We start from the raw sequence: 20,312 nt of genomic DNA on the forward strand, positions 1-20,312 counted from the left end.
GAGTTAGAGCCCGGCTGATGGTCCTGGAATGGCATCTGTGACGCATCTGGGTCGCCACTCACAATGGGTGCTGCCTCTGTGGGACTCGTTGAAGGCCTGTGCCCAGGCTGTTCCGGTTGCTAAAATGGTAGATATTACCCTGGATACACCGTTAAGTCTAAAAACAAATTGTAGAGGCACGTGTGGACGATGAATTAGTATGAATTAGTTTATACTGTGGATTCGGTTTTTTGAGGATGATAATTAATCATATCCGTTTCCTGCACTCTGACTTCCAAGATGGATGGAGATGGAAATATCAGCTCCAACATCAACGGGTTGGGCTGGCCTCTGTCTCCTCTGCCTTCCCAACCAACAACGCTCTGTGGGCACGCGCCATGTCTCCCTGTCTGCTTTTCACCTCTCCGCGCCCTGGCCCTGGACCTGGTTCAGGCTCTCTTCATCTCTTGCCTGGATTTGGCCGCTCGCGGCTGGTCCCCCCAGCCCAGTCCCCCACAAGTGCTGCCAAGTCATCATGTTTCCAAATACAGGCCGTGTCACTCACTGCTGGAACTTTCCATTGCCCAAAGCCTCTTAGCTGGTGATAGAAATAGTTCATGTTTCATTGGGGCCTTTCATAGTTCTGTGCCCTAGCGCGTGCTATTGCCTAAACAGCCACTATCCATCCTTCAAGATTCATTTCAAAAGCACCTTCCTCAGGCTGAGCTAATTCTCCGTGCTTACCATACCCTTTGAAATATGCCTCCAGTATATCTGGAAATGCAACTATTGTATTGCATGGTCTTACAATTATTCATGCACCTGTCATTTTTGATAGACTCTGAACTACCCAGAAAGTCTCCCTCACCCCCACCCTACCCGGGCACATACGAGGCACACATTTCCTGTCGGTTAAAACAGTATACGTACATACATACACACACATACATACATATGCTTTAAATTCAAGTTTGAACATTACGTATTTTTTCCTAAAACTAGTTAAGAACGCCAAATTGGGTACAGAGGGTTTTGCCTCTGCAGCTCTTAGTACAGCAGGTTTTTTCCCACTGAACGCTTCCTCTTTCTCCTAGTTCCCAAATCCCAGCCCTAGCACCAGCCCACTGCCACCCTTCTTTCTGGGGATAATAAACTGTATTTTTATTCTGAAGTCGTTGGGTAGCAAAAATCCCCCTTCGCTCTAAGGTTTCAAGCCTGGGGAAAGAAGAAATGGGCACAGTGTGTGAAGTCAGAAGTTCATGGGGCCTACCCAACCTTGGGCATGTCAGCCATAAATGAAAGGGAAGAATATTGCTGTTCATGTATTGAAAATCACACTGGGTTACAATAAATTTATGAAGATTTTGCCTTTCTCAATTTTGATTCCAAAAATCAGAAACTGTCTAACTCCAATTTTTTTCCTGCCAAGTGAATTACCCTGTTGAGTAAATAGAAAACGCTACATTTTTTTTTAATGTTTCTTTCTTTTTGGGAGAGAGAGCACAAGTGGGGGAGGGCCACAGAGAGGGGCACACAGAGGATTGGGCTCCTTGCTGACAACAGCAAGCCTGATGTGGGGCTCAAACTCACAAACCATGAAATCATGACCTGAGCTAAAGTTGGACACACAACCAACTGAGCCCCCCAGGCACCCCAGGAAACGATGCATTTTTAAATGTCTCTAAAGTCCAAAGATTGCTATAATTTGGATGTCCTGACCTATATTCCTTCCAAGTGGTTAATTTTTGAACAATCATGTTCCTTGAGTGACCAAAGAACTGAACTTCAAGAAAGATACTAGCTTTATAATAAAACCAGTTAAAAGCAAAATTAAACGATAGATTTTTTTAAGTTTATTTACAGAAAGAGAGTAAGCATGAGCAGGGGAGGGGCAGAGAGGGAGAGAGAGAACCTCAAGCAGGCTCCATGCTGTCAGCGCAGAGCCTGAAGCAGGGCTTGATCCCAGGAACCGAGAGATCATGACCTGAGCCAAGATCAAGAGTCTGACACGTAACCTACCGAGCCACCCGCGTGTCCCTAAATGATAGATTTTTAAGACACCTGTAAGTTGAACCTTCTGTTGCCTTTCCTCCAGAGACACGCTAGAACCAAAAATCCAGGATCCTCTCTTCCCTGCTATTTGCCTGTCCTCCGATCGATAGAGTCTGAAGTGTGTCTGCTGTATTTGGATACATCTCTACAGGGCTCTTGACTCCATCAGAAGTTTGTAACTAACCAGTAATTGTACACTAAACACACAGACAGCCAGACAGACTTCCTAAAGTTGAAGGTCGATTATGAGGCAGGTAAATGCTGCTGTGTCCCAGGAGTGTGGTGTGCAAATATTCACTTCCCACTCATGCCACATGTCCACAGGGGGCTGTGCTCTGGGGTCCTCTCCAATCTAGGATCCAGTCTCCACTTCACAGCAAAAAGATTTTGCTAAAACATAGATAGATCTCTCCTGTTGCAAACTTGTGAGAGCTTCCCACGTCCAAACCCGTTCCCATGGTTCAGGTTACATCCGGCTTCTGCTTATAGTGCTGTCTTCATCTTTCACCCAGTTCTAAAGCTCTGCACACCAGCCTCAAAATCCGGTTCACTATATAGTTTCCCAAATGTGCTTAACTGCCTCACCTGGAGGCCATGGAGAGTCTCTTTCTTACCCCCTGGAGGTCTGCTGACCCCTCTTTACCCTGGCAGACTCTTCTGGGCCCTCAGACCTCTGCTTGTATTTCCCATCTCCAGCAGAAGTATGACCCAATTTCCCAAGACTGGTTTACATGTCACTTCCCTGTGCTTGCAAAAGACCAATGCTCACCTCTGTCTCTGCGCTGAGCGGATTGGGGTGCCTTCCTCACCAGATGGAAAAATCCTTGAGGACAAGGCTAGGCCGTATTCCTTGCATCCAAGTGCTAAACCTGGCACATATTAAGTGCTTGATAAATAATTGTCAGATGTGTAAATGAGTAGGTATGTGAATGGTCATAACATCTTAGGGACCTCTAGATATCTTTCCTTTATCTTTATTAGACATTTGAACAGGAGACAGTGGGCTGAGGGTATAGACACCTGGCCTATTAGTCTATTTTGCCTCCAGTGTATGGTGACCTTGTCAAGTCACTGCACTTTCCTGGACGTCAAGCTTTTCCTTTGTGATATAATGAAGTGAAACTAAGTGAGCCATAGCTGAAAACTAGGATTCTGTTACTTTAAGTGTGTGGCTTTGTAGATTCGTGTTTACACATTGAAGAGCTCTTATCTTTTCTTTTTGTTTTTACGTACAGATGTTGCTTTTGAGATCATCCGCAATCCATAAGTTTAATTATGAATATGGCAGTCTCTGTACAGACCCAGAATAGCCTCTTTGATTTTTCTGACTTTATTGGCTATTTTGCCATTGACTAGATACAGCCCTTCTTGTATATTGGAATCTGATATTGTAATATATAGAGACCTGCATTTATATACTCAATTTGTATGTCTATACTTTGCCTTGGCTGGTGTTTGACCTATATAAATCTTATAGGAATGAATACCTTGCCTTTATCATCTGTACTTCCAAAATAACACTATCAGTATCCTCTTGTATAGAACATGTTTTGGCTTAAGAGACATTATGCTTTTTCCCAGGGTTGGACCCAGCTGGGCCATATTTCCACAACACTCCGAATGAAGTTAGGCTGGACCCTTCAGATGCCAACTTTGTTGATGTTATTCATACAAATGCAGTTCGCTTACTCTTTGAGTTTGGTAAGTTTTTAAAACAAACAGAAACTACACTGAAGAGAAACTACGTGGAAGAGAATTTTAGAAGCACTTATCCTGCTTTTAACGATTTCAGGTGCTGGGACTATTAATGCTTGTGGTCACCTTGACTTTTACCCAAATGGAGGGAAGCACATGCCAGGATGTGAAGACTTAATTACACCTTTGTTTAGCTTTGATTTCAATGCTTATAAGGAAGGTAAATACTTTCTAAACTATGAAGCTGGCTATTATATATTCAGCTCCCTCGTTGGACAGGATCCATACCCTTTTGCACATAATATACTATAAAAATACACTTTCGTGCAAAACACAGTCACATGTATGAAGCTCCCACCGGTTGTGAGATCTGCAAGATCGGTGTCTGTGTCTTAGTTATCTTCACATCCCCAGGTCCTATCAGAATATCGCACATATTGTAGGCACGCAGTATAAACAAGGAGGATGTGCTCATTCATTTAACAAATATGTATTGAGAGTGCCTACTATGTGCCAGGCATTATTCCAGTAGCAGCAGATGTAGGAGTGAATACAAAAGACAAAAACCCCTCCCTGATGGAGCTAATATTCTAATTTGCTAGAAAAACAAATAACAGAGTAAGGAGACAAAGCAAAGCATAGAATAGAATATGAGGTGTGGGTGATGGTAGAGGTTGAGTGGGGAGAGGAGATTCTTGATAGGGTGGCCAGGGAGTCCTTACTGACAAGATGGCCTAAAGGAGTTAGCCATGTGGATACCCGGGAGAAAGGCATTCGAGGCCAATGGGTAGGAGGCAGCAAGTGTAAAGGGCCTGCGGTAGGGGCCTGCCTGGGAAGTTCATGGCAGTGAGGAGCCTACTATGATTGGCGTAAATTGAAAGAGGAGAATAGCAGGCATGAGGTTAGAAAAGGAACAGGGGCAGAGGGAGATAATGCAGGGCTTTATAAACCATAGTAAAGGTTTCAGCTTTTACTCAATTGAGTTGGGAGCCATGGGAGGATTTTGAGCAGAGGAGAGATACGGTTTGACTTACTTTTTAACAGAATCACTATAGATCCACAATTTAAATTAATCACAAATTAAACAAATAGTATTTAGCCCTTTATAGTAGTTTCCAATAACAATAATACCTATAGAGCTCTTGGTAATAAGGCACCAAAAATTATTATTTGGGAATTTCATTATTCTCTATATCTACATAATACCATCACGTAAATAATGAAACATATCACACAATAATATATAAAATACACAATAGTAGAATGTATGATGATGTGATAATAAATGGATTACCCTAAATCTCACTATCTGATTCCATGTGGTCAGAATATCTAGATGATTTAATTATTTCAGCTTCCAGTTGGCTGGTGTAGTGGAAAGAGACACAGATATGACACTGAGAGTAGCTTGAATTTCCTCTTCTCTAGAGACAACTTTCAAAGTTTTAATATCTGTTCAGAAAAATAAACGTGATTAGAAGTCTGTTTGCAATGCCTTCTGAAGGAAAGAAACAAGTAGTGAATTACAGATACTCAAAATGAGAAAGCCAATTCCATCTAGAAGAGAGAAGCAAAATTCATTGAAATAAGGCCTATTATAAAAATTATTTGTCTTCTTATTTTCCATATTATGACTTAAAACTATTAGGATAATAGTTTTCTATTAGGATAAAATATAGATCATAATATTTCTTTATGTAAGTGTATACATACACAGGACATTTGAAATTCTGTAAAGAATTGATTCAAGTAAAATACATTGATCACAAGCTATCAGTTTAAGACATCATAAAATTCCCTACAACTTTATTTAAGTATGTGTATCATTCATGTTATGATTTAGAAGAGTTTGAAGATATTAAGATATTCTATTTTACATTTGTTACTAAGAAATCATTTACTTTTAAAATTTGTATTTTCCTGTATGCTAGTGAACCATCTTGTCTAAATCACAATTATGAACATAAATCTGAACACAAAAAGGCCTGATGTAAGAGAAGTCCTTGTTAAAAAATATATATATAATGCCAATTATTGATCTCTGCTTTCTGAAATTACCCTGTCTCAATTATCTATTGCATGATAAACCGTAATGGCTTCAAAGAACAATGGTTTTATTGCCCATTGTTCTGAGGGTCAAGATTCAGGCAGAGCTCTGCAGAGACTTTGCTTTGTGATGCGAGTCATGTGATTGCATCCAGTTGGGGGCTGCACTAGGTTAAGCTAGGTGGGAAGGTCCAACATGGTCTTCCATTATCTGGGGTCTTGGTACTGGTTTGTCTCAAGTGGTCTCTTATCCTTCAGGGCCTTTCTTCCCAGCCAATTAACCAGGATTGCTTAACATAAAAACTGGGTTCTAAGAAAGCAAAAGTGGATTCTAGAAAGCCTCTTAAGACTGAGAACCTGAACTTGCACAGGTCAATTTCTCCATGTTTCTGTTGGTCAAAGCAAATCACAAGATTAGCTAGTAATCCAGGGTGGGGAGAGTGTGTGAAAAAAAAAATGGCTCCTTTTTCTTGAAAGGGAGAATGGTAACCTGATACTGCAAAGGGGTGAGGACCTAAAAAAAAAGTGACTCATTGGAGGCCTCTATTGTAGTATAATGATCTACCACACATGCTAAAACAAAATCTAACTTCTCAAAGGTCAGCCAAGCTGTGTAGAAGAATGGTCCATGCCAGACATGTTGCTGTACAAGATAAAGAGCATAAATGACTAGAATACTATGATAACTTCAGAATGCACAAATGTATTTAGGTATGCCTCATTATTGCCACAATCTTAACTGTTAGTGGCGATAATGTCATGCCTGACAATGGCAAAACTAATTTGTCCTTAGCATTCTTTATAATACCTCTTACCTGTCACACCTGGAAATTCAGCTGAAGCTGTGCACCGGTTAATGTTGCTGTTGCTGGCTGTTTTGTGATTGAACAGGAGGGAGTTCAGCCTTCCTGCAGAAACAGAGAGAGAGAGGCAGAGAAGTAATGGGTCTAAGGTAGAGATGCTGTGTGCACAAGAATACTTAAAGCACTAAGTCAAAGATCCGGGAGGCATTGAAGATATTAGTATCCAAACACAGAGTCATCTGTGGTTGCATTTGTTTATTTACCCTGCTTGAATGTCCCTTGAGATTCACACAAAGAATTCTTTGATACAAAGAAAATGATACGTAACATTGATAAATATTGTGCAGTATACAAGCCTGCATACAAGATCTGGCTCTCTAGACTTCCCAAGTCAATAATCTGTTTTTTTTTTTTTTAAGTTACTTTTCTAAGAAATGGTTCACACGATCAGCTATCAGTTCATCAGTTTACTGCTATCTATTAATTGGAAATTGTCTTCACAGAAGTGGCTTCCTTCTTTGATTGCAACCATGCCCGAAGTCATCGCTTTTATATTGAAAGCATCCTCAATCCTGATGCATTTATTGCTTATCCTTGTAGATCCTACAGATCTTTTAAAGCGGTAAGTAAAGCATTTTGTAGTGCAACTTAATTAGCAAGTCAGTTTTTGAAGCACGATCAGCCAACTAAAAATTAGTGCTTTGAGTATGTGGCAAAAAATGCATCTGCCATTTTGGGAAATAATAGGTTCTTTCTCTGTGCAGAGTACTGAACAGTAGCTGGGTTGCTAAAGGGCTTAAATAACTAAACCAACCATTTGTATTCTGGTTGTTTCAGCTCTTTTGAAGATTATATCCAGTTTTGCGTTTGGGGCCATTTGTTATGCGGTAATTAGATGCTACTGCGTAACAGACATAAGTTCGGGGCAAAAATTTTTCTGTGTATGTATTTTAAATGTCATCTTCAAAGATGCCCTGAGAAGGCTGAACCAATCAATAGCTACAACGAAATATGTTACTATTTACTTGGAACGTGAAAATTATTTTATTAAAATTTAATTATTTATACAGAGCAGAACTAAGGCACAGATAGCTCACAGGAGCTCCACACAGATCAATAAGGGGACAAAATACCAAATCTGATTTTGCTCGAGTCATAAAGTGCACAGTGCCAGATCTGAGCTAAATGTATTTTTCATTTGGTTATCACTATGAGAAGGAGAAAGAAAATCTATTTTGTAGTGAAAAGTGGAAAAGATTTTCCTTCTGATGCTTTAGAGACCTAAACTCCCTGTTTTATCAGGGTAGAAAAATGTGGGGTTTCCAGCTGAAGTTTATGGTAAGTAATAGCACTTTGTGAATGAGTGCAGTGTTTAGACAGGAATAAGCATTTCCCTGCTCTTACAGAGCGAGGTGACTGGATGCCCTCAGGCCACCTTCTCTGTCTCCCCAGCCGGTTCTTGCTCATGGCATGCCCATGAAATGCCATGCTCAGGAAGCTTGCCAGCCAAACACTGGCATTTCCCCAGGAACCTCGTTCCACCCCACCTCCTCAACCTTCCGGCCCCAGATGCTGCTCTGAGTGGCTGAAGGGATCTTGGCATTTACTATATGAAGGCAGGTGGAAGAGGCCCTCGGCGCCACAGTACATTCAGAGATAATGGCGTGCAATCTGTGAGATTGGAGAAATTTAGGCTCTTGTGCCACATGGGTGCTAATTATGGCTACAAACTAGAGAACAGGGAGTCAATGTCCTTGACCTGTTTTATTGTGCTTCTAACCGGTCATAAAAAGGAAGTGAAATGAAATGAAATAAAGTAAATAGAACAGAATAAAATGGAGTAAAATAAAATAGAATAAAACAAAAGAAATTAAAATAAAATTGAATAAAATTGAATAAAATAAATAGAATAGGGGGCGCCTGGGTGGCGCAGTCGGTTAAGCGTCCGACTTCAGCCAGGTCACGATCTCGCGGTCCGTGAGTTCGAGCCCCGCATCAGGCTCTGGGCTGATGGCTCAGAGCCTGGAGCCTGTTTCTGATTCTGTGTCTCCCTCTCTCTCTGCCCCTCCCCCATTCATGCTCTGTCTCTCTCTGTCCCAAAAATAAATAAACATTGAAAAAAAAATTTTTTTTAAATAAATAGAATAGAATAGAATAGAATAAATAGGAATTCTAGTAGGAGGCTATGTGGTTCACAGTCTTGCTCCATCACTTATTAGACAAACGACATTGGATGAATTAAATTTAACTTCTGTGCACTTCAGTTTCTTCATCTGTTAAACAGGGAGACTAAAAGCATCATAATAACAAAGGGAACTTGTAAGGATTAATTGAGTTAAATGCACATAAAGTGTTTAAAAAAGTGCCTGAAACGTGGTAAGCTCTTAATAAGTAGGAGCTCATTTATTATTGTTAGAATGTTTCTTCATTAAAATAGAGTTTTACATGGGATATTTTACTATCATCTTAACCTAAATGTCCATGGTTTATAAATCTGAACGTTCGAATCCTAAAATAACAAATAAAAAATTTGAAACACCGCTATGCAGACTTTTTTCAAGTTAACATTTTGTCAGTTTTGCTTTAGATTTCAAAATGTACAGATAAAATTGAACTACCTAACATTCCCTTCGCGCCGTGTTTGAAGTGTTTGAAGTGAATCCGATATTATAGCAAATAAATAGTATTATACTGTATCTTTCTGGCTTTGCTTTTTTTGTTAAATTTTATAAATTTGAGATCGAGGGGCACCTGGGTGGCTCAGGCGATTGGGCACCTGCCTTCGGATCAGGCCGTGATCTCATGGTTCATGAGTTGGAGCCCTGCACTGGGCTCACTGTTGTCAGCACAGAGCCCACCTAGGATCCTCTGTCCCCTTGTCTCTCTGCCCCTCACCCTTGTGTACATGATGCCTGTGCTCTCTCTCTCTCTCTCTCTCTCTCTCTGTCTCAAAAATAAACATTAAAAATTGTTTAAAATAAAATAAAATAAATTTGAGATCTACACTGATATATGTAGATCTAATGTATTTATTTCAGAGAAATCAACCACAATTTGTTTATTCATTCCCCTACTAATGGGCATTTTGGTTGTTTCCAGTTTTTGTTATTAAAAGCAACTTGTAGTAAGCACTTCTGTATGTCTGCTAGTGTGTGTGTGTAGAAGTCTCTTTATGGAAGGTAATACAAGCGAAATTGTCAAAGCATATGTGCATTCCTGTCTTTATTAGACATTATCTGTCAATTTATATTCCCCACAGGGGCAAATGAGAATCCCACACTCCATGTCTTCACCACTACTTCATATCGCCAATTTTTTTTAATTTTTGCAAATCTGCTGAGTATGAGATTGTATGTTGATTTCATTAGCACGTCCCTGACACCTAGTAAGACTGAGCATAGTTATTGACTATTTGACTTCCCTCTTCTATGGCTTGTCTGTTCATATCACTTATTTATGTTTCTAATAGACCATTTTTTTTCCCTCTGTTACTTTTGTTTTCCTTGGTTTTGTTTTTGCAAACGGAATGGCAATTAGTTTGCAACTTAGGCAACTTAGTCATTTTTTTTCAGATGTTTATTTTTGAGAGAGAAAGGGCATGTGCGTGAGGGGGAGGAGTAGAGAGAGGGGGACAGAGGATCTGAAGCAGGCTCCGTGCTGACAGCAGAGAGCCCCATGCGGGGCTCGAACTCACAAACTGTGAGATCATGACTTAAGCTGAAGTTTGACGCTTAATCGACTGAGCCACCCCGGCATCCCAACAGCTTAGTCATTTTGAAATGCATATGCTTTATTTAAGTTTCAAAGATTTATCATAGTTTAATAATATATTAGGAGTTTATTGAAGGTCAACATTTCTAATTACATTTCTAACTACCTCTTATTTTCTGTCACCAGGGAAATTGCTTCCATTGTCCCAAAGAAGGCTGCCCAACAATGGGTCATTTTGCTGATAGATTTCACCTCAAAAATATGCAGCCTAATAGATCGTATTATTTTTTAAACACAGGCACTCTTTCCCCATTTGCCCGTAAGTATTGTAGCTCAGTTTTATTGTAATGCTTCAAGGTACTTATCTTTAAAAATTCAACAGTTTTTACTGAGTGTCTACTAAATAACTGGGCGCTGGGCCAGACTCCGAGGATGCAGTGAGGAGACCAGTGGGGAGTTTCAATCCCGAATAATAAACGTGGTGGGAGGCACGCAAGGGAGGAACTTCCACAACCACGTCAAGGAAGCTTTCTGAGGGAAGGTGATTTCTAAGCTGACTCCTGAAAGATGAGTAAGAGAGAGAAGGAAATGGGAGCGTTCCAGTAGGAAGGAAGTACACATTTCAGTGCCATGAGGTGAGAGAGAACTAAATCAGAAAGAAGATTCCCCCAACAGGACTGGAGAGACCAGGAGGACAGTAATATGTGATGAGGCAAGAGAAATAAATTAAGTCAGGGAATGAAATCGTGTGCCATGTGGGGAGTTTGGACTTCATCTACGAACTAATGGAAAGCCACCGAAGGTGTTAAGATGATCGGATTGGTTTCTTAAAAGATGATTCTCGTTGCTGCATGGATTAGAGGGACACAAGATGGAAGCAGAATGACCTGTTAGAACGAGTGTTGCCTCACCACCACGTGAAGGGATGGATGTGTTCACTAACCGGAGAGTGGTGATCATTTCACACGATATGTATTTCATTCTGTGTATATCACACTGGACACTTACACGGTGCTATATGTCAGTTACGTCTCAGTAAAGCTGGACAGAAAGGTAGGAGAAGCCGAGAGAGTACAGAGATAGTTGGGAGGCGGAAGCAAAATGGAACTTGGTGAATGGATTTGAGGGATGCAGAAAGTCAAGAAGTCAAGGATGATTGTGACTAGCTGGATGAAGGTTTTGAGAGGCCCTGGGATGTGGGAGCGTGTGTGCCCGGCAGGCAGTCAGAGGTATGGGACACGGAAGATGCATCACCAAAAACGCTAAAAGGTCAGATGAGAGGGGGGCCCAAAGGGCTCACGGGGTGAAGCCCCACTGCTGTCACTGGGAACATGGGGCGAGTGGTCTCAGTGGAGACGTGACAGTGAGATGGGCTGAAGAGGGAAGGACAACTCTGGCAACCGTGAACGCAGGAACTGAGAGTTCTCTCTTGTAGGTTTTTTTCCCCTTTCAGACATTTTCAAACAATTTTTGGAAGAATTGCATTTTTTCCAAAGTGTTGTTACACATACAACCATTTCAGGATTCACGATGAAAGATCTGTTTCGTTCTAGATTTTTTAAAAAGTCACCCTTGGCCACTTGCAAGGGATTTATTCTGCTGGCAGGCTTTGTACTGACCCAGACCTGCGTTAACCCGGCATTCTGAGCACAGAGCCCTGCGGGAGAGGAAGGGAGGCTCACTTTGCTTCTCAATATAAAAGCACAGACCCTCTTGCCCAATAGGCGTTCTAGATTTGTTCTGGAGCAGTTGCCAGACCATGGCCAATAAAAACCTGGCTGTGCAAAGCATACATGCTGCAGAATACAAATGTAATAGACGAAAGGAAACACCCATATCGGTTTTAAAAAGACATAAAAATGCCTCGAAAATTAAAGAATTTTCTTGAAAGAATGTCATTCCACTATTTTCTTTTGTAAAATGAAAATATGCACATTTATATGTATTTTAAAGGCAGCGTTTCACCCAATTCACTCAAGTTCTATAAAGTTGTCTTTTTTTCGTGAACATGAACAGCCTCATTCAAGGCTGAGAGTTGAGTTCACATCCATGTGCTCTGAAGGTCATGCTTTTCTCATGTTTTCACCTCTCCATTTTCTCTCTCTTTTTTTTAAATTTCCAGGTTGGAGTCACAAATTATCTGTCAAACTCGACGGAGACAATGTCACCCAAGGGAGCATGTTTCTCCGTGTAGGTGGAACCATTGGGAAAACAGGGGCATTTGTGATAGCCAGGTAGGCCAGGGCCAAGGGCGAGGAAGCGGCAGGTGGCACAGCACTGAGCATTTGGTCAGACTGGCTCGTTCGGCAGCTCGGTCTTTTCCTAGAGCAGAACACCACATGGCTGGCAGGCCACATTTGCCTTTTCTTTCCACTTCATGTTTTCCAGGCATAAAATAGAAATCATGGTATCTGTGGCTCCAACTACAAACAGAAAATATTAGAAAATGATGGCAGATGCAGACAATAAAGCAAGTGGACTATAAACAAGATATATTGTTAATTCAGTCCATTAATATCATATAGATTTGAGCATATGTTTTTGCTTGTGTAGATTCAACTTACTTTTGGAATAAGACATTTATATATAAATTGCCAGATTGCTAAGAAGCTGAGTAGTACCCACAGATATAGGACATGTGTTGGAATAGTCAAAGGCGGGAATAATTCGGTAGAGACGTTCACTGTGTACCTTTGGCTGAAGTCCCCTTTTACCCGGAGTTTTCCTAAATCTTCCCTTTGGTCAGCCTTAGCATTTTTGCGTAACGTATTTCACTTTTGTCGTTTAATTCTGTAATCCATTTCTGAATTAACATTATGCACGCTAATTAGATGCTACCTTTTGGTAAACCAATCAGTGGATTCGATTTTTGCCTCTACGCTTTTCATCATCTTCAAATAGTGGGCAGAGGTGTGAAAAACACAGATTTTATGGCTACTTGTCAGTCGAAGGATGCAACAGATTAATCGCTCTGGCAATCTGTGCACGTCATCTTGCCTCAGTGCTGCTGCTTGTACATATGGGTTCAGTTGGTGGTCATCTGGATCCTGGCCAATGCACAGGCTCCAGCCCACCCTTCGAACCCTGTCTCCCACCATTTGACTTTGTTCATCTTCAGCTCAGCCACATTACCCTGATTGCACTCCCCAGCATTGACTAGATCCCACCCTTTCCTCCCTTCCTGACTTCACCCATGCTGTTCCTTTCTTCCAAATACCCTTCCCTGTCTTAGCATATCTCATTTCTGCCTGTTCTTCATGTCTGCATTAAGCAGTCCTCTGAGAGCAGTTCAATACAATCACGTGCCTGTGGCTCTGAGGCCCAACGAATATTGCCTAACACTGGACAGTTTGAGCTCTGCAGAGAGGCACCTGACCCGGGGCAGGTAGGGACAGATAGGTGTTCTTGCCCCCTTAAAAACGTATAAGAATATTTGGACATCTCTGCATTTCTTTTGCAAAAATCTAAAGAAACTACTTGTCATCTTGTGGCATAGCCACCCGATCCTCTTTTAAGGATAATTCAGCATTTCTGGTTCACAGTAGATGTCTCACCTTGAAACGCAGTCAGTTAAATGCATTTGCATGGTACATATTCCTATATTTCAGTCAAGTGCCAAGAGTCTGGCCCTTCCCTGTGGATTATATTTTAGTCATTGGGGCTTCTGATGACACTGTTATGAAGGAATGGATGGTAGGTTCACACTGAGTGAAGGCAGTTCAGGGGGCAACAGGAAGCTTATCCTTAAGAATTCGGAAGAAAAGCTGCCTCCTGATAATTAAAGCAATTCATTTTACGTGAAATGGAGTAAGACAGGCCCTAGGAATAGCACCATTCATTCATTTACTCAACAAACAAACATTTGAATGCCCACTGTGTGCCAGGAACTGTTCTGATTGCTAAGGATACAGCCATAGGTCCTATTCTTGTGGAACCTATCTTCCAGTTAGAGGAGATAGGCATTACGATTAAATTAACAGAGGAAGAGGGAAACAACAGGAATGAGGAAATCTCATCTGGCCTACTTTGGGCTTGGATTAGGTATGCCCTATGCCTCAAAATAATCCACCTCTCTCTCTTCTACTGCCATGTTCACCAAGACATCTTTTGATGACTAGTTTGGTTACCTGATTCTTCTTATCCAGATAAAGAAGTTGCCAGGGAAAGAGTTGGAATACTAGTAAAGAGAAAGCACTTCCCCACTGGGAACTGGATAGATCAGTTTTCTGTGAATTTAGCTCCTCCTTGACAGTTTGATCATTTCCCGGGGTCAATAAAATCTGGCTCCTGATACTATAAAGCCAAGACCAGACCTTGCATTGTAGAGACCCCATCAAGATAATGCCTCTCCAGGCATCCCCCAACATGAACTAGTGAAGCCTCCCTTTTACCTCACCCTTGTTTCAAGCTTCATATTGTACGATGCTTATCAATATGAACGAAAAGAATAAATCTCCTACAAGCAAATGCCAGCAAATGCAACTTTCTCTTTCATGGTACCACAAATGTTCTTTCACTACACCGTCAACAATACCCAAGGCAAGCTTTTGAGTCTAATTTTTCTCTTTACAGTGGAACACTTAAGCCAGGCATGACTTATACAAAATTAATTGACGCAGACGTTAATGTTGGAAATGTTACCAATATCGAGTTCTTTTGGAAGGAACTTTTGTTCGGACACTCTCAGAATAAGTTGGGAGCAGAAATGGTGATAGATATATCTGGAAAATATGGATACGAGTAAGTATTACTTTTTCCTTTTTTAAAACTTTTAGTGGTATCGAAAACCTACATATAATTTGAAATTTGCAACCAGCCTACAAATTTGTATATATTGAAATTTTATAATTAAAAAAAGTAAATTATTTAAGAAACCAATATTGTATTTGCAAAAGTGTTTACAAAATAATAATTGCTCATTAAATTAGATCTCCCATGTCTCTCTTTCCCACTAGAATCATATTAATATCCTTTTTTCCTCGTAAAATTTTTCAGATCTACCTTCTGTAGCCAGGACATTATGGGACCCAATATTGCTCAGATCCTGAAGCCATGCCAATCTCAGATACAGTCTTGATGGATTTACTTAATGGGAGCAGTGAAAGAAAGAATCTCCTTCTAGCTGGTATCCGAACCAAACTTGGCCTTTGTGAATGAGATAGACAAGTACAGTTGTTGTTGCTTTTCATATAGAATTTTTTCCTCACTGATAAACTTTGTAAGTGCCTTAAAAACAGACTGAGTCCTAGGACAGGGTATGGTATGGTAATCTGAAGGAATCTGAGTATCAGTGACAAAATAAAGCTGTGTGGGAATTTCCCTGAATGAGAAGAGAAGAGGCCCAAGTGTGCTGGAATAAATTCACTGGGCAAAAGCGAGACTCCGGTTGAGTATTTGAAGTACGTTTTGAGTATTTCCAGGTCAAAGAACCATTGTTCTAAAATGATTTAAAGAATATTTATTCTGTTGTTAAATCTTGCTAAGACAAATTATGACTACAGTTCATGATATATAGTGATGATAACCCTGTGGGTTAATATGCTTATGTATTAATAATGAAAACCGATGAGAGTACAATTCGTATTTCCAAGTTGTTCCTTGGTCTTCAGGTGTATGTAAAGTAAACGAGATTTGGGGGGCCTATCTGTGACGTGTACACCAGTTAGCAATAGGCCCTGAGGATCATCAGCCCCTTCTCTAGAAGCTCCCCTGCCAGGGGAGAATTACTCCTCTCTGGGCCTTGTAAGTTCCATAGCAAATTTGCATTTAACCTAAAGGCAGCATTTCACTTGTAAAGCACTTGACTATCCCTTTGTGTTTGCAATAAAGTACTGTAATATTTAAATGTACCAATTTTTTAAAAAAATTCCTTCCATCTTTTGTAATTCAGTTGTCCTTATCCATGGCAAATGACAGATGAACGTTTTTATTTGCTATGTTTTCTAATGGGTTCAGTGGTTAGCCCGCAGCACTCTACTGTAAATGTTGTTAAAAAGAAATGATGACAGATCCTCTGCAGAAGTTTTGTTGATTCTCCTTGATGCCTTAATGCCAAGTCAACCTCAAGAAGAGGTCCCCGGATGTACTTAAACTTGTGTTGGGGCAGACAGTAGAGAACAAAATGGGGTGGCTTTTTCCCACTGTGCAAATAGGAGCTAGCCGACTGATGGGAGCCCAAGACTCGCTGGAAGGAGGGAAGGAGCTGCAGACACATGTGGCAGGGTCTGGGGTCTGGTTGATCAACTGCTCTCTGGTGGGCGTGTCAGCCCCAGGCCTTTGCCGGTGCAAGAGCAGGATGGCCATGAGCAGCCCCATGGGAGAGTCCCAGCCCTCCTAACACTGTGGCAGACCCAGCACACCTTGGCAGCCTGGCGGTAGAGTCTGCCCCCTGGCTCTGGGGACAAGAAACCTTCCTGTGAAAGCAGCTGTCCTGAGCCTGCACTGTTCCCCGCTCAGCCTTTCTTTCTTTCAAAAACGGCTTGGCCACCAGCAGGAAGAGTTCTGGATCAAGTCACAGCATGAGGCTCCGTGAGTCCTGGCCTGCCTCCTTGCCCAAGAGGCTTCTTGGCTGCTTCTTTCTAAGCTTGAAAAGACGAATGGGAACCAATTAACTTCTGGAAACCCTATTTTAATAAAGTACAAACTTTCCATTCCATAGATCTTACTATCTGTCCTTTTTTGTCCCCCTTGCATATTAGAATGTTGTGAGGATGAAAAACTGTGCATGAACTATGTAGGCAAAGGGATTCTGAAAGTTTAGAGTGACAGCATTATTTTCTGTGTGTATTGTTCCCTAGGAAAACAAAAAAAATGACTCCCTTTCTCTCTGAGTGCCCTGCGTTATGGTACCTTAGCATTTTGAGCCAGCAGATGTTGGCGCAAGGAGTTTTAAGAAATTCTTCTGCTCCTTGAATGACCTACCGTTAATGCTGAAGACTGATTTCCAATCCAGTGAGCCATTTACTTCCTCCACACTCATTGCCATTGACTCACTCAGACCTTGTCATCATGTCACCCCAAATGCCCACTTCCGAAATTGTTAATGTGAGCGTCCCCCTCTCTGACCACAACTGTGTCCCTTCAGGCTCACCGACATTCTCAGACCTCCTGGTGACTTCTGATCCATTTCCATTACCCATCTACTTTCTCGAAATCCACCAACCAAACCTTTTCCTTTCCATCCCAGCATAAAGTGCATGATAATTTAGTTCAGTAATAATACCTATAATGCCCTAAACCCCATCTCTTTTTTTCTGTATCCTGTTAAGCAAAACTTCTACCTAAATGTACCAGGGTTCCCTTTCTGTAGGCAGCACCCGAACCGTTGAGTCCTACAGAGACAGTCACATCACGGGAGGGCTGATATAACTATAAATCAGCCATCAACACTGTCTTAAATTCTACCTATTTTTGTTGTTGTTGTTTAATGTCCACGTTATACCTCCTACCCTGACCTCTCCCCCTACTTTGTACAGAAAACAAAAGTCATCAGAGAATAAATCTCCCCTCTTTATTTACTTATTTAATTAATTGATGTATTTATTTACTTGCTTGTTTTTTAGAGAGAGGACGAGTGGGGGAAAGGGGCAAAGGGAGAGACAAAATCCCAAGCAGGCTCCGTGCTCAGCACTGAGCCTGATGCAGGGCTCAATCCCACGACCCTGGGATCATCACTTGAGCCAAAATCAAGAGTCAGATGCTCCCCTGAGCCACCCAGGTGCCCCTCCCTTCTTTTGATCCAAATCTATCAACTACCTACATCGGCCATCCATCCCATCCTTTTTCACTCTAGTAAGGAAGAGCTCCCCCTTCTCCCATCCAAGGTCAATGTCTGCCCCATGCATTGACTCTCACCCTCCCCTGCTTTCTTGGGTATTGATTACATCTCCTTCTTTTGTATACGCAACCTCTCATTGCATCAGATTTTTAAAAGCCTAGGTCTCTCCCATGGGGTAAAAATTGTGTTCAACCCTAAATTGCCCTCTACTCCCATCTGACCTCAGAACGACTCTCCCCCCCATTCCCGGCAACCGCCGATCACAAAGTTGAATAGGAAATCTTACTCATTTATTCCATCCTTCAGCAGAATTCAGCCCTGTTGTCAACTACCCCCCGCTCTCTTGCTTCTCAAAATTAAAAAAAAAAAATTATTTTTGCTTTTTACTTTTCATTGTAGAAATTTTCAGATATTCATAGCAACAGAGAAGTCGGTTAAATAGAACCCCCAGGTTCTTGTCAAATAGTTTAACGATTTTCAAATTTTGCCAATTTATGAGTGTGTGCACAAACACACACTCCCTGTTTTTGTTGTGTTTGTTTCTTGTTGGAATAATTTAAACCAAATTCTAGGCATAATACTATTTTTTCCATTTATACTTCAAATTGCTTAACATTGCTACAATATCCGTTTTATAAAGATTTAATAATAATCATTTCTAAATGAACTTCAGATTAACTGAAAAAAAAATGAACAGTAATTCCTTAATATCATCTTAGACTGAGATTGTTTTTAAATTTCCGAGATTTCCTGAAAAATGTCTTTGGGCCGTGAGTTTGTTTAAACTGGGAACCAAGCAAAATCCAAACACTGCCTCCGATTGACTTGTCCCAAGTCTCTTTTTTTTCTTTTTTACCTATAACAATTCCTCCTTCCCCTTCCTGCACACTAGTTATTAAATAAACTAGGTCACTCGTCCTGTACATTTTCTCACATTTAACCGATGGAACCCTCTTGGTATCGTTTCCCACATTTCTTTCCTGTAAATTAATTCCTAGGCTGAGAGACGTGACGAGGTTCAGGTTCTTCCATGCTGGGCAGTGGGGACTGAGCACCTGCCTACCGGCCTGTGAGACGGGCAGTTTCTGCACCTGACCTGCAGCTCTGTCTTGCTCACTCATGCTTTCTCTCTTTCTCTTTTTATTTCAAGGATAATGTATATGGTAGCACTTTATATGTTGGAAAGGGCGATACCAATTAGAGTCATGGGTAGAACAGAATATCGGATGGCAGGGAACCTAGTTGCTAAAACATCAGGCTAAGAGGAGAAAGTTCCTGGAAGAAGGTCCGCAAGAGTTTGTGCTCTGGGAAGAGTGGAGGAAAGGACATATGGCCTTGTGAAGATCCAGTGACCGCAAGAGGCACTGAACTCTGCCCTCTGGCCGGGGCCGGAGGAAGCAGATACTAAAGGGTCCTGCAGAAGCTGAGGAGAATTCAGATATCCAGTGGCGTTGTGTGACTATGTCCCCCGGGGTTCCTCAGATCAGAGTGAACAGTAGGAATTACCCTGCTGAAAAGAGCCCTCCGGTTTTGTTGACTCTGCAACTCTCCAGAACGAGCCCAGGGCATCAGGAACAGGGATGTCTGCCAAGTTATTGTTTCCCAGCCTCTTAAAACCTGGGCTCTTGCTAGATAAACAAAAAAATCCCCTGTCCCTCCTGGGGTCTTTACTCCTCCACTTGGGAAAAATCAATCTTTTTTCATATACCTTCTGACTAAAAAGATTTTGTAAATCTTCACTTTCTGTAACTCGTGTAATAAAAATGATAGGTATGCCTTGCCTGTGTTACGTTTTTGGTTCCCCAAATACATACTTATAACACAAGATGGGCTTCTTTATTTTACGCACGCTTCTCTAAAAGTTCTGCTGTACGTGATTTAAGTCTCAGACTCAGGAGAGTGGAGCTTCTATTAGATTTCATTCCAATGTGAGAGAGGCTAAATGTCCACGTAGACTGAGCCAAAGATGTGGGGCAAATGTTTACTTCTTTGCGAAGCCTATTTGTTTACGTTTGCGTGTTACAAACATTTAGCCTTCACATAGTCACATATTTTTCCTTTCTGTCCATAGGGTTTTTTTTTTATTCATTTAACAAACATTTTACTGAGTTCTCCTTCTGTTATCTTCACGTGCCTGGCACTGTGCTCAGTAGCAAGTGATATGTGAAACAAGAGCTGGGCCCTGCTCTCACGGTGTGCGCAGCACGGACAGGGACACAGGAAAGGAGATCCTCGATTAGAATTCATCA

General features: G+C 41.3%; 1 protein-coding gene across 2 annotated transcripts in view; it reads left to right on the plus strand.

The window, feature by feature from the left end:
* Nucleotides 1-16,943, plus strand: part of PNLIPRP3 (pancreatic lipase related protein 3) — a 35,645-nt gene extending 18,702 nt beyond the window's left edge. Inside the window, exons 6-12 of one of the 2 annotated variants that reach the window (XM_045439070.1) lie at nt 3,613-3,732; nt 3,824-3,946; nt 7,079-7,197; nt 10,473-10,605; nt 12,409-12,520; nt 14,859-15,026; nt 15,282-16,943. In XM_045439070.1, the coding sequence (XP_045295026.1) occupies nt 3,613-3,732; nt 3,824-3,946; nt 7,079-7,197; nt 10,473-10,605; nt 12,409-12,520; nt 14,859-15,026; nt 15,282-15,363 (857 nt within the window). In that variant the 3' untranslated portion in view covers nt 15,364-16,943. The remainder of the gene's footprint in view (nt 1-3,612; nt 3,733-3,823; nt 3,947-7,078; nt 7,198-10,472; nt 10,606-12,408; nt 12,521-14,858; nt 15,027-15,281) is intronic. The other variant, XM_045439071.1, reaches the window with a different exon arrangement.
* The last annotated feature ends 3,369 nt before the right edge of the window (nt 16,944-20,312 follow it).

The sequence above is a fragment of the Leopardus geoffroyi genome, chromosome D2, assembly GCF_018350155.1.
Source record: "Leopardus geoffroyi isolate Oge1 chromosome D2, O.geoffroyi_Oge1_pat1.0, whole genome shotgun sequence".
In the NCBI taxonomy this organism is placed as follows: Eukaryota; Metazoa; Chordata; class Mammalia; order Carnivora; family Felidae; genus Leopardus; species Leopardus geoffroyi.